Raw genomic sequence first — 13,151 nt, 5'->3', positions numbered from 1 at the left:
TTAGAGCCAGTGGAACTAGGAATAATGAATTATCAAATTCTTCTAGAAGGGAGAAGAGGAGACAGGGAGAAGAGACTTACATCAACCCTCACAGTTTTGGGCATCTGAGCTCTTATTCGCTCGAGTTGAGTTTGGTACATAATTATGTTGTGTTAGAGGTGGCCATTGTCACCAATTTTGGAAAAGGCAATCATAGTATAATGAGGCTATTCATTAAGAACTTACATGCGTAATTAAAGAAGAGAGACATAGATTTCATCCCATGCATTTTAAACTTTCTTTTTACCTAATAAAAAAAAGAAGTTCTCAATTCCAGCTTGATAACCAGATTTGAGAGAAGGGCATGGCAACCCACTCCAGTATTCTTGCGTGGAGAATCACCATGGACAGAGGAGCCTGAAGGGCTACATATAGTCCATAGGGTCACAAAGAATCAGACACGACTGAGAAACTAAGGAACAGCAGCCACCAGATTTGAAAGTCATTACAGTCCTAATGATGGAATGTTAATTCCTATCTAGGTATATGACCTTTTCTAAAAGACCAAAGGAAACTATTAGTTTAAATAATTCGAATTTTGAAGGTAAAATTTCATAGCAGCATATTTGAATCTAAATTTACAGAGCTAACTGAAAATAGAAATACAGAGCATCAGTAGAGAAGGTGATCTTTTTGGTCATATTCACTGTAACTACTGTTTATTTCTGCAAAGGTGTTTGCCCTCCCCAAATAGTTTTACTCTCAATATTTAAAAGTTATTTATTTCTTGTCTGTATTAATATGTATTATAGCTTCTGAATAAGCAGGAGATTGTACCTGCTTCTCTTGAAAACTTGAGTCTCATTAAAATGTCAGGCTCTGGGTGTGTATCATCTCTAAGGTGTATATCATCTCTACATTCTCGTTATGTAGAAACTTTTTGGAAAAGTTGGTGTAACCTTCCTTCTTTTTCTGCTTACTAAAAGTCACACTTCATGTTTGGATTTATTTTCTACTTAGTTGTTGACAAAGAAAAAGAAAGGAAGTTGTTGAGAAATCAGTCTTCAAATGTGTATTGTCATATGATACTGATTTTACTTTAAGTAGGGTTAGAGACTGTGAGCTTAAAAACATTCAAAAATGTTTGTATAGTATTTAAACCAGTTTTATGGAGGATTATGTATCAGATTTTAATTTCTGAGAGAATTCATAGTAATAGTAAATAAAGGATCTGAGCTCCTTTTACGCTTGTGACATGTCACACCTTTAAAAGTCTAAATGTTAACATGGCATGGTTGCTATCTTATCTTTATTATGCTACCCTTCTCACTTTCCTTTTTGTTCCTCTTCTCTGTTTTTCTGCTGACCAATTTAAGCAGCTCCACGAGAAATGTGGCAACAAGTTCTTTGGAAGCTTCTCGAAACTTGTCTACCTTGTCTTCTCCTGCTAGATACAGTGCTGCCGTTCTGAGCAGCGCAGCCGCTACTGTGTCTGCTGTTCTTGCTGCAAGAACCAGGTAGAACTCCATGTACGGTGTGCATCTGATGTGAACCCAGCGCTTTTCACTGTCTTACAACTCACCTCTGAGACAGCATTCCCGTGTGAATCGGCCACAGCCCTGTTAGGAGATCTTAATTGTATTGGGGACATTTTTTCTAGGTTGTGGCTATATCCCACAGAGTGTATTACTGATTTTTCCTAAAATAATCCTTTTATCTCTTTCCATCACCACCATTTATCTGTGATACTTCTCAGTTGCATGGATTGTTGCATGTTGTGTGCCTATTGACTTTTGAGTTTTTATCATTTTTGTGAAACAGAATCAAGCATAAATAGGTATTTTAGGTTTCTGTTGGTTTTACCTTCTCCCACAAGCTGGGTATGTTTGAAGTTGATCTAAAGCCTAACTATTCTAATGTCCATTCATCCTGTAGAAAGAGTAAACCTTTTTATTGTTGTAGGGTTTTGTTTTTACATAATTTCTAGTAGTTTTTATAGCTTTTGATGCTTTCCAAAAGATTGCCTTAATCAACTTTGATGAGAATTTACTCAGTTCTGTATTAATGAGTAGAATAACATAGTAGACACTTCATCCTCTTTCTGCTGCTTTGTTCTGTTTCTGTCCCCCCCCTCTCTCTCTTTGGGAATGTTTCAAATCACAAACTATAAAAACTACATACTTCCTGCTATCGGTAGTGTGATTTTTCGACTTAAAACTCTTTCTGAATGCTCACCAGGCTCTCCAGTCCTGAAAAATATCACTCACTCCTGGATGCACTTTGCATCAGCCCTGTATCCAAGCCTTTAGCTTTTTCTTATCTCCAGCCCTTGAGGAAATCAACTGGCTCTGTTCATGTTAAGAAAACCAGGTACGGGGGGAGTGGATGTCACAAGGGGGGGCTTGCTGTGAAAGGTACTACTTTCTCTGACACTGAAGCACTGCATTAACAGCCCAAATGAGAAAATCTTAGAGCTGATTTGTGTCCAGTTTTAAATTAACTGTAATTTCAATGCAGCAATAATGCATGAGCACATTATTTTCTATGATTATTAACTTGACTTTTAATCCTTTGTGACATCTCTTATTAGCACACTTGATATTTGGTATGAAATAGGACCCTGTTTTTTATTGCATGGATATTGCTATATGAGAAGAATTGTTTAATAAGACATACCTTTATACTTTTCAAAAAAAATGAAAAAGAATAATAATTGCTTTTGATTGGCTGCTATCTTATTGTTCTTAGATATGAGAGTTTTACTTTGGCAGACAACTTAATTTTCACCATGTTTGGGAAATGCTGAAATGCAAAAATGAATTTTTCTCCCAGACTTAACAATTATGCCAAAAATTATTAGGTATAATGTAAAAATAAAAAATCCCAAATGTTTCCTAAAGGTATAATCTTAATGAAATGACTACATTATTTCTGAAAGAACATAAAATTAATGGCAGAGAGTATGACTGTAATTCGTAAAAGCCTGATGTGACACAGGCTGCCTGTTGATCATATGTTTGTGTCCTACCCACAGTGTTATGGATGTGCTCAATATATTTAATTACAGACATCCCTTGGAGATATTACAGGTTTGGTTCCAAACCACTGCCATAAAGTAAATAGTGCAATAAAGCAAGTCACACATTTTTTTGTTTTCCAGTGCATATAAAAATTATATTTACCCTATATTGTATTCCGTTAAGTGTACAATAGCATTATGTCTAAAAAATTAATGTATATACCTTAATTTAAAACTACGTTATTGCTTAAAGATGCTGACCATTATCGGAACCTTCAGAGAGTCATAATCTTTTTGCAGTAGTAATACCAAAGATCACTGATCACAGATCACTATCACAAATGTAATAATAATGAAAATTTCTGAAATCTTGTGAGGGTTACCAAAATATGACACAAAGTGGGCAGCAAATGCATTTGGAAAAATGGTCCTGATAGACTTGCTTGATGCAAGGTTGCCACAAACCTTCAGTTTGTGAAAAGAAACAATATGTATGAAGCACAATAAAGTGCTTAAATAAGCTGTGTCTGTGTAACTCTGGATAACTTAAGGGAGATGTTTGAACAGGGGGAAGATATATCATTGTACGTTTTGCTCTAAGGAAAAAAAAATACCCAAAATTATTTGTGGAATTGTGATCGTTAAATGAGCAGAAATATAACATTGTTAGGGCTAAGTTTATACAAAGACAGGTGCTGACTACCCTTGGAATAAAAATTCCTTTGAGAACACAATAGAATCTCTAAATCCTCTATTGCTTTCTTTCTGTCTTTATTTTTAACTAAATGGCTTATGGTATGTTTTGGCTGACAGCAGATGGAGATGGAATGAGGAAAAGCACTGGTTATGAGAAAATACCCCGTTTCTCCATTTGTGCCATGTTCATTCAGCTTTTGATTTTTTATTCCAGTAAGTTATTTTGTTCTCACTGTTTAACAGAAAAAGAACAACATAAAAATCCTTATATACCTTGTTTGAAGAATTAATGTTTTTCATTTATCATTGCAAAACTGAGAACAGTTTTATAATTTTTTGGTATGGAGTTGTTACATGGTAGGTCAGTCTGTTTTTAAGCAGGAAAAGTTACTCTAAAAAAATGCATCCCTGATTTCCTTTCAAATTAGTCTCCTTATTGTTTAAATGAACTTTTTTTTTATTTAAATATGCCTGAAGTTATGAACTGACTGTTTATCCATGGACCTACTTCTAGAGGAAGTGTTAGTAGTAATTTTCATTACTTTTTATTAACAGTTGTAGACACAAGCTAAATATGTTTGATATCCAGAGAAGGAAAATGGTTCTTGAGAAGGTAAGCTAGCTGGCATTCTGCAAAGCAAGAGTGCAGGGTTTCCTGAAGAGACCTTGCCACCTCAATGAGACGTGTACTAGAAAGAGCACTTGGGATAATGTCAGAGGTATTTTATCTCTGATTTTTGCTTTTGTTTAACAGTAATCTTTAAAATTAAAACAGAGGTCTGTATAGTCAAAGCTATGGCTTTTCCAATAGTCATGTATGGATGTGAGAGTTGGACCATAAAGAAGGCTGAACGCCGAAGGATTGATGCTTTTGAACTGTGGTGTTGGAGAAGACTCTTGAGAGTCCCTTGGACTGGAAGGAAATCAAACCAGTCAGTCCTGAAGGAAATCAATCCTGAATATTCATTGGAAGGACTGATGCTAAAGCTGAAGCTCCAACACTTTGGGCACCTGATGCGAAGAGCTGACTCATTGGAAAAGACCCTGATGCTGGGAAAGATTGAAGACAGGAGGAGAAGGAGAGGACAGAGGATGAGATGGTTGGATGGCATCACCAACTCAGTGGACATGAGTTTGAGCAAGCTCCGGGAGATGGTGAAGGACAGGGAAGCCTGGCATGCTGCAGTCCCTGGGGTGGCAAAGGGTCAGACACAAGTGAGCAACTAAACAGCAACAAATCTTTAAAATTATAATAAAGTGTAGTACAATACAAGATGTGTCTTCATTATAGTATTTATATTTAACAAGTTGAATTTTAATACAAAAAGTTTAAGAATTTTGCTTAGGAAAATACAAAAAATTTTCTTGTAAACAGAATTCTGAAACAAAGGAGACTCATGATTGCTCTATATGTCTCAATCCTTTTATAAAGTTCTTAAAGAATTAAGAATTCTTAATAGCATTCTATAAGAATACTTATAATTATGATCTTCCAGAAATACTCCTTTCTTACCACTTCAGAATGTGTGTATTCCAATATCAATTTTTGTAAGAGTTTAGCTAACAACTGCTTAGTTTAAACATTGATGTTTAAATCTGTGATGTACAATTGGCTTTTAAAAAATTTAAACATATAATTATGAAAATTAGAATAAAAGTTACCTCAAGATTATTCTTTGAGCAGAGATTCTCTTTTGAAAATAGACTTGAAATTTCCAATTCTTCCCCATCTGCAGCTGAAATTTATTTGTTACAATAGTTAAACGAATGTGGGGAAAGAATATAAATTTAAGATAAATCAGATTGCTGACACTGAAAATTAACTTTTCTTCCTTTTTCTTTTGTCCTCATTAGCTCAGTTTTGAAACCTTTGGTCTATCAGTATACATTTTTCTCCATTTTAAGGTTTTGAAATACAAAACAGAATCTTTGGTATTCTTGAGATGGAAGTCATATTAATTTGAACATTTCATTTCAGTGCTTGTTTATTTGGCACACTAGTGAAAATGCCCATGTTTGATGCTGAGCTTGGTATTAATCAACATTGCTGGTGGGTTTGCTCTGGTTTTCTTACTAGGATCTTTTAGAAGTTTAATTTGTTTAGAATTTAGGTATACCTTAAACCATTTAAGTTTAGAAAAAAATGTATATGAGTTGTGATTTTAGAATATACCAATCTAAGTGATCATGACTATTATATTAATGTTAGTCATTAGTTTGAAATATTTTGCTGTTAGTGATTATTGATAGCATTTTCCCCAAATATAGAATTATATACCCAATGGCTTTATTAATTTTTTAATCTTTACATAATGTTCATATATTTCTTTAAGTAATAAGTAATAGTTAAAAATTAGGGAAAAAAAGATGTTTGATTTTTAGGGGCTTGGACATCATATATTTCAACATGGTTGTCTAGATAAAACTTAATTTTCTCCCATTAATACATTAAATATTTTAAGTTAATAGAGATCTATTCCCCTAGAGATTTTTCAGCTCTGCTGATCAATCCTGATATAAATAAAACTCCCTTGCTTATAACTTAGATTTTTAAAATTCTTTATAATCTGCACACCCTTTGTATCTAAAGAGTACTATTAAAGATTTAAACATCTCAGAGTCTTTGGAAGAAAATATATACAGAACTGTGTACAAAGGTTACAAAAATTATGAAAACATTTTTTGCTTATGAGATACTGTGTGTCATTTAAAACTGAGTTGAGGAGATGAGATTATACCTGACCTCAAAATCCTGGATCAGAACTAGCTACAATCTACATTTAGAAGCAGAATTACTAGTGCAGATGAAGGATGTTTATTTGCTAAATGTGCTTATCTCTAGATGTCTGAGCTACATATTACAGGATGTAGCATTTCTGGAACATACACTCTGTGCTCAGCAGTGTGTTCGGTACTTGATGTGTGTTACATGTGTTATCTCATTGTATTTCATTTAATCCTAGCAATAACCTTGGAATAACAGTAGCATTTTTTTGAAGTAGGTTGAGTCATGCTAGTAAAGTAATGCTCAAAATTCTCCAAGCCAGGCTTCAGCAATATGTGAACTGTGAACTTCCAGATGTTCCAGCTGGTTTTAGAAAAGGCAGAGGAACCAGAGATCAAATTGCCAACATCCTCTGAGTCATCAAAAAAGCAAGAGAGTTCCAGAAAAGCATCTATTTCTGCTTTATCGACTACACCAAAGCCTTTGACTGTGTGGATCACAATAAACTGTGGAAAATTCTGAAAGAGATAGGAATACCAGACCACCTGACCTGCCTCTTGAGAAACCTGTATGCAGGTCGGGAAGCAAGTGTTAGAACTAGACATGGAACAAAAGACTGGTTCCGAATAGGAAAAAGAGTACGTCAAGGCTGTATATTGTCACCCTGCTTATTTAACTTATTTTTCTGGGCTCCAAAATCGCTGCAGATGGTGATTGCAGCCATGAAATTAAAAGACGCTTACTCTTTGGAAGAAAAGTTATGACCAACCTAAACAGCATATTGAAAAGCAGAGACATTACTTTGTCAGCAAAGGTCCATCTAGTCAAGGCTATGGTTTTTCCAGTGGTCATGTATGGATGTGAGAATTGGACTATAAAGAATGCTGAGCACCGAAGAATTGATGCTTTTGAACTGTGGTGTTGGAGAAGACTCTTGAGAGTCCTTTGGACTGCAAGGAGATCCAACCAGTCCATTCTAAAGGAGATCAGTCCTGGGTGTTCATTGGAAGGACTGATGTTGAAGCTGAAACTCCAATACTTTGGCCACCTGATGCAAAGAGCTGACTCATTTGAAAAGACCCTGACACTGGAAAAGATTGAGGGCGGGAGGAGAAAGGGATGACAGAGGTTGAGGTGGTTGAATGGTACCACCGACTCAATGGACGTGAATTTGGGTAGACTCTGGGAGTTGGTGATGGACAGGGAGGCCTGGCGTGCTGCAGTTCATTGGATCGCAAAGAGTCGGACACGACTGAGCGACTGAACTGAACTGAATCACAGTGTTTCAGGTATACAATATAAGTGAATTGCTTTACCGTATGCCTGAAACATTGTAAGTCAACAATATTTTTCATATTCTTCAATTTCCATTATAGGTTATTACAAGATATTGAGTATAGTTCCCTGCTATACAGTAGGCCCTTGTTTATCTATTTTATATACAGTAGTATGTATCTGTTAATCCCAAATTGCTGATTTATCCCCCCTTTCCCCTTTGGTAACCCACAAGTTTGTTTTCTATATCTGTGAGTCTACTTCTGTCTTGTAAATAAGTTCATTTGTATTTTTTTTTTTTTAGATTCCACACGTGAGTGATGGCATATGATATTTGTCTTGTAAATAAGTTCATTTGTATTTTTTTTTTTTTTAGATTCCACATGTGAGTGATGGCATATGATATTTGTCTTTCTCTGTGTGACTCAGTATATAATTTCTAGGTTTATCCTTGTTGCTGTAAATGGCATTATTTCATTCTTTTTATGGCTGAGTAATATTCCATTGTATATATGTGCCACATCTTCTTTATCCATGGGAATCCATTCTGTTGATAGACACTTAGGTTGCTTCCATGTTTTGGCTATTATAAATAGTGCTGCTATAAACACTGGGGTGTGTGTATCTTTTTGAATTAGAGTTTTTGTAAAATAAAATAATTTGTCCATCACAAATCTTTTAAAAGGTACTTAATGCTTAAATTTGGTTTCCATTAATATTCTTTATTGTGTCTTTACTGATAATTGTGTTCAGCATGGCCATTAGGTAAACTGTCTTTCACTTTTTATTTATGATAAAATTATTAAACTGCTTAAGTTTTTCATATTTTTTTTAACATCAAGCAGATTTGAGTTTTCATTAAACTCATTAGAAATGATAGAAGAAGATGATAGCTCTGCTACACTTGAATGTGAGGGAACAGTAATAGGGAATAGTATTTCAAGGTAGTTAAAATAGCTCTAATGTGATTCTTCAAAACTACCTGTTGTCACAAGTGCCCTAAACCCACCATCAGGTTTGGATGACTCCCGGGAGGACTTAGCAGAACTTATAGTCTCTAGTAGTGCTCATGATTGAGAGTCATTCCAGTGAAAGATTACAAAGCAAAATCAGCACAGAGAAAGGTGCATGGGGCCAAGTTGAGAAGAAAGGAGGCTGTAGTTTCCAAACCTCCCCGTGAGGTCACCCGTGATGTGTGGATGCCTATGGCAAGGAGTTACAAGACATGCAAAGTGTTCTCTACCAGAGAAGCTCTTTAGAAACTAAGTTCCTGAGACGGGTTTCGTTGGGGCTCATCACGTAGGCATGCTGTGCCTCATTCGTACCCAGTCTCCAGCTTGCAGAAGGACAGCAGGTGTTTATCATAAACCACACTGTTGATAAAGTTTAGGTGCAGTGAGCACTCTTTGTCTTTTAGAGAAACTTTTATATGACTGTAGGGAACTGTTTACCAGCCAAGTTCCCAAAAGCCAGTCACAGGGCAGCCTTGCAGCAGCCTTCCTAAGGATAGGTAGCATCAGCCCGCTCTGTTAGGCTGTGCAGGGTTCAAGAGGCATTGGGGAAATTAGGTAATACAGTCATTTACAGTAATATGGTGGGCATGATTGCAGTTGAAACTTCAGCCTAAGAGTATAACTAAGGGTATTTATTTTGTCTAGCTGTTGATTTCAGGTATTGAAGGAATTGAGTTTCTGTGCATAGAATTATTTAGGAAGTGGTAGCTCAGTTTCTGTTGACAAGCCACTAGGAAGTATTCTTATTGTCATTGTTACCATTTTTATTATACTTCATTTGAGAGAAACTGTTTATAGTATTACATCATTCCAGAAGTGCCTACTTTAGAATTTGGACTACCTAGAATTATTTTTTTAATCAGGATATGTAAGTATAAATAACAAATGACTGGGGTAATAAAACCATATCATCTTCTATATCAAACTGGAACCAGTGTAAATAAGACCTCCTGTTAAGCAAATAGCTCTGATTGAGAGAGGACAGTGGCAGACTTGTCTCTTGTTTTTTTGTATCATGAACACTGAACACTGGATGCTGTGTTAGGCTACAGATTTTGTCTCCTGTTTTCCACTATGTAACACAGTGTCTGGCATGTATTATAGTAGGTGCTTAAGTATTTACTGAATGAATGAGTAACTGAGCGAGTGTGTGAGTGAAACGAGTGACTGGTGAGATGTCAGGGAAACTTAGTCCATAAGATACCACAAGAATGTGGTAAAGAAAAAGCCGCATCTGCCATTTCATACAGATAATCAAGGATTCTCCAATAATTAATTGTTGTATTCTACATGACCCTTCTGGAATGTTGAGATAGAGGAAATTAGCTGCTTATTTAAAAGAATTGGCTGTGTAACTTTTCCAGTGCCTAATTTCTCAGGTTTGGGCTTCCCTGGTGGCTCTGGTAGAGAATTTGCCTGCCAATGCAGAAGAGGTGGTTTGATTCCTGGGCCAGGAGGATCCCCTGGAGAAGGAAATGGCAACCCACTCCAGTTCTCTTGCTGGGATAATCCCTTGGACAGAGGAGTCTGGGTTATAGCAAACAGAGTTGCAAAAGAGTCAGACATGGCTTAGCAACTAAACGACAAAAACAACAATTTCTCAGAGTAGACCTTTTAAAGGGAATTTCCAAAGATTGAACAAATGCAACCCGATTGTTTTCCTTTCCTTTTCTTTTTTCTGTTTTAAAGAGAGTCAGTCCCCTGTCATGGTATTAGAGTTTTCTTTAAAATATCAATTAATCAATATTTTTGTTTTTCTTAGAGATTTAATAGGCTGAGAAAAGGACAAATCACTACTAAGTTAGATTACTATCACTTTACCAAAAACGTCTCCTCCTTTTCTCTCCAGCAATGCCCAGGAGTCTTCTCTGCAGTCTGCCCCATCAGCAGGTGCAGCTTGGAGCTCCCCCGAGAGGCCGGGAAGCCCAGGCTCGGCCAGACCAGGGGTAGCCGGACTCACCACTGCTGCTGCCTTCAAGCCTCTGGGGTCCAGTGGGATCAAGTCACCAAGCTGGCAACGGCCCAGCCAAGCAGGTACTTCGCCAGAGAAATCTCTTGCTTTTCTACATTTAAATATAACTATGAAAATGTGTTCTGGGATATATTTCAGCTAGAATTCACTGCTGAAACCCTTCTCAATCATCTGAGATTTACAAAAGACTGGGAAGAGTAGTTGCAGCTATTTTTTCCTCTGAAGTGTCTGATTAACATTCTGTGTGTGTGTGACACAGCTGCCACTTGCTATTTATAATTATAGAATTGAGAGCATTTCCTGGTTTTCCAGATTACCCAAGAAGCATGGGTTGAATTGTAAATTTGGGGTCTTATTAACAAACTATGTTGTTTGAAGATTAGCCTTGGACATACAACATCCTGGTTTTGATCATATACACAGAACAACAGGACAGATACACTTGCTGCCATCAGTTATTGAAGAAAGAAAGAGTCTTTTACTTCCCGTCTTTGGGCTCCATCTGGAAACTTGACTTTACATTCACTTCTATAGATAAATCTTGCCTGGAGAATCCCAGGGATGGGGGAGCCTGGTGGGCTGCCGTCTATGGGGTTGCACAGAGTCCGACACAACTGAAGCGACTTAGCAGCAGCAGATATGTCATCAAGATTCCCTTTACTACCCAGCCACTGGTAATTTACTTCCTATCAGGCTTCCCTGATAGGGAAGAATCCGCCTGCAGTGTCAGAGACCCTGGTTCGATTCCTGGGTCAGGAAGATCCGCTGGAGAAGGGACAGGCTACCCACTCCAGTATTCTTGAGCTTCCCTTGTGGCTCAGTTGGTAAAGGGTCCACCTGCAATGCAGGAGACCTGGGATTGATCCCTGGGTTGGGAAGATCCCCTGGAGAAGGGAAAGGCTACCCACTCCAGCATTCTGGCCTAGAGAATCACATGGACTGTGTAGTCCTTGGAGGTCACAAAGAGTCAGACTTGACAAAGTGACTTTCACTTCACTTCTCACCCTCAACCTTGTTGACCTCCAAGTGGTACCTCCAACGCTATGTGTCTGAGAATACCCTACCTGTCTCTGGGGATGATAACCAGGCACCAGAGCGAGAGTGAAAGCTTGAGACTCCATTCCCATGCTCTCACTCACAGTAACTAACACGTAATGATTCCATCTCTTACTTAGTATTTCTCAAATTTCTTTTCTCCTCTTTGTGGTCTCAGCAACTGCCTTGGTTCAGGCCCTGGTCTTTGCAGACAACTCCTAACTAATTTCCCCATCTCCTTCTCAGCCTGGAAGTCTGTCCTCCTTACTGCAAGGGATATTTCTAAAACTCATTTGCCCATGTTACTCTCCTGCTGCACAGGCTGGATTGTTTCCCCCTTCCTTCATTAATCATTAAGACCTTTTCCCTCTGACCTCTGCTAACTTTTCAGTCTCATCTTCTGCTGCTCACACTTTGTAACTGCTCTGGTTTTACTAAAACTTCTTCAGTTACTGAGACTTGCCATGTTAATTTGCTTTTGAAAGTTCAGGTTCTTCTGCAAAGAAGATACTTTTTTAACTTATCCCTTGTATATTTCTAGTCTTCCTTCATCAGTTTTGGGATGGGTATTAATTGAATAAACAAGGGGCTGCTTTGGAAAATATGATAACTTTTTTAACTTTCTATAGAAAAATAGGTCATTTATTGTTTTTTTTTAGTTGATAAGAGTGGAAAGAATGAATTTTTAGTTAATTAGGAATCCATCTTTGTGTTTCGTATTTTCCATAACATTTAAATATATTAATGCTAACTTCATTTATTGTAAGTAAATTATCTTTAATAAATTACTAATTATTTATATAGTTAAAATTTATTTCATAGTGTCATTTTCATGTTTTTGAATTACCATTACTCATTTTTAAAGCTAAAAGCATTGTGTGGAAGAAAGAGGAAAGGCCATTACACATGACGTGGGCTATTTTGTTTGCTTGTTTATTATCTTAATTAAAAAAAAATTTTTTTTAAATTTGACTGAGCTGCTCAGCAGGTAGGATCTTAGTTCCCCAACCAGGCATCAAACCTGTGCCCGCTACAGTGGAAGTGCAGGGTCCTAACCACTTGACTGCCAAGAGATCCCCTGATTGAGACTATTTGAAACAAAAGACTATTTTATTACTTTTGAAAACTTAAAAGATTTAGAATAATATCATTCGCAAGACCTATTTTGGAAAAAATGCTGACACTTCAGCCCTCAGTTCAGTTCAGTTCAGTCGCTCAGTCGTGTTCGACTCTTTGTGACCCCATGAATCACAGTACGCCAGACCTCCCTGTCCATCACCAACTCCCAGAATTCACTCAGACTCATGTCCATCAAGTCGGTGATGCCATCCAGCCATTTCATCCTCTGTCATCCCCTTCTCCTCCTGCCCCCAATCCCTCCCAGCATCAGGATCTTTTCCAGTGAGTCAATTCTTTGCATGAGGTGGCCAAAGTACT

At 37.2% G+C, this 13,151-nt stretch overlaps 1 protein-coding gene across 5 annotated transcripts in view; it reads left to right on the top strand.

The window, feature by feature from the left end:
• The window catches only part of PDLIM5 (PDZ and LIM domain 5), a 230,660-nt gene that overhangs the window by 168,198 nt on the left and 49,311 nt on the right, over window positions 1-13,151 (top strand). For all 5 annotated transcript variants that reach the window (XM_005907861.3, XM_005907867.3, XM_005907865.3 and 2 more), the window contains one exon: window positions 10,557-10,741. In XM_005907861.3, coding sequence (XP_005907923.2) covers window positions 10,557-10,741 — 185 coding nt within the window. The remainder of the gene's footprint in view (window positions 1-10,556; window positions 10,742-13,151) is intronic.

The sequence above is a fragment of the Bos mutus genome, chromosome 6 (assembly GCF_027580195.1).
Source record: "Bos mutus isolate GX-2022 chromosome 6, NWIPB_WYAK_1.1, whole genome shotgun sequence".
Taxonomy (NCBI): domain Eukaryota; kingdom Metazoa; phylum Chordata; class Mammalia; order Artiodactyla; family Bovidae; genus Bos; species Bos mutus.
Note: the sequence above shows the minus strand (reverse complement) of the source record. Positions and strands in the feature narration are given on the sequence as shown.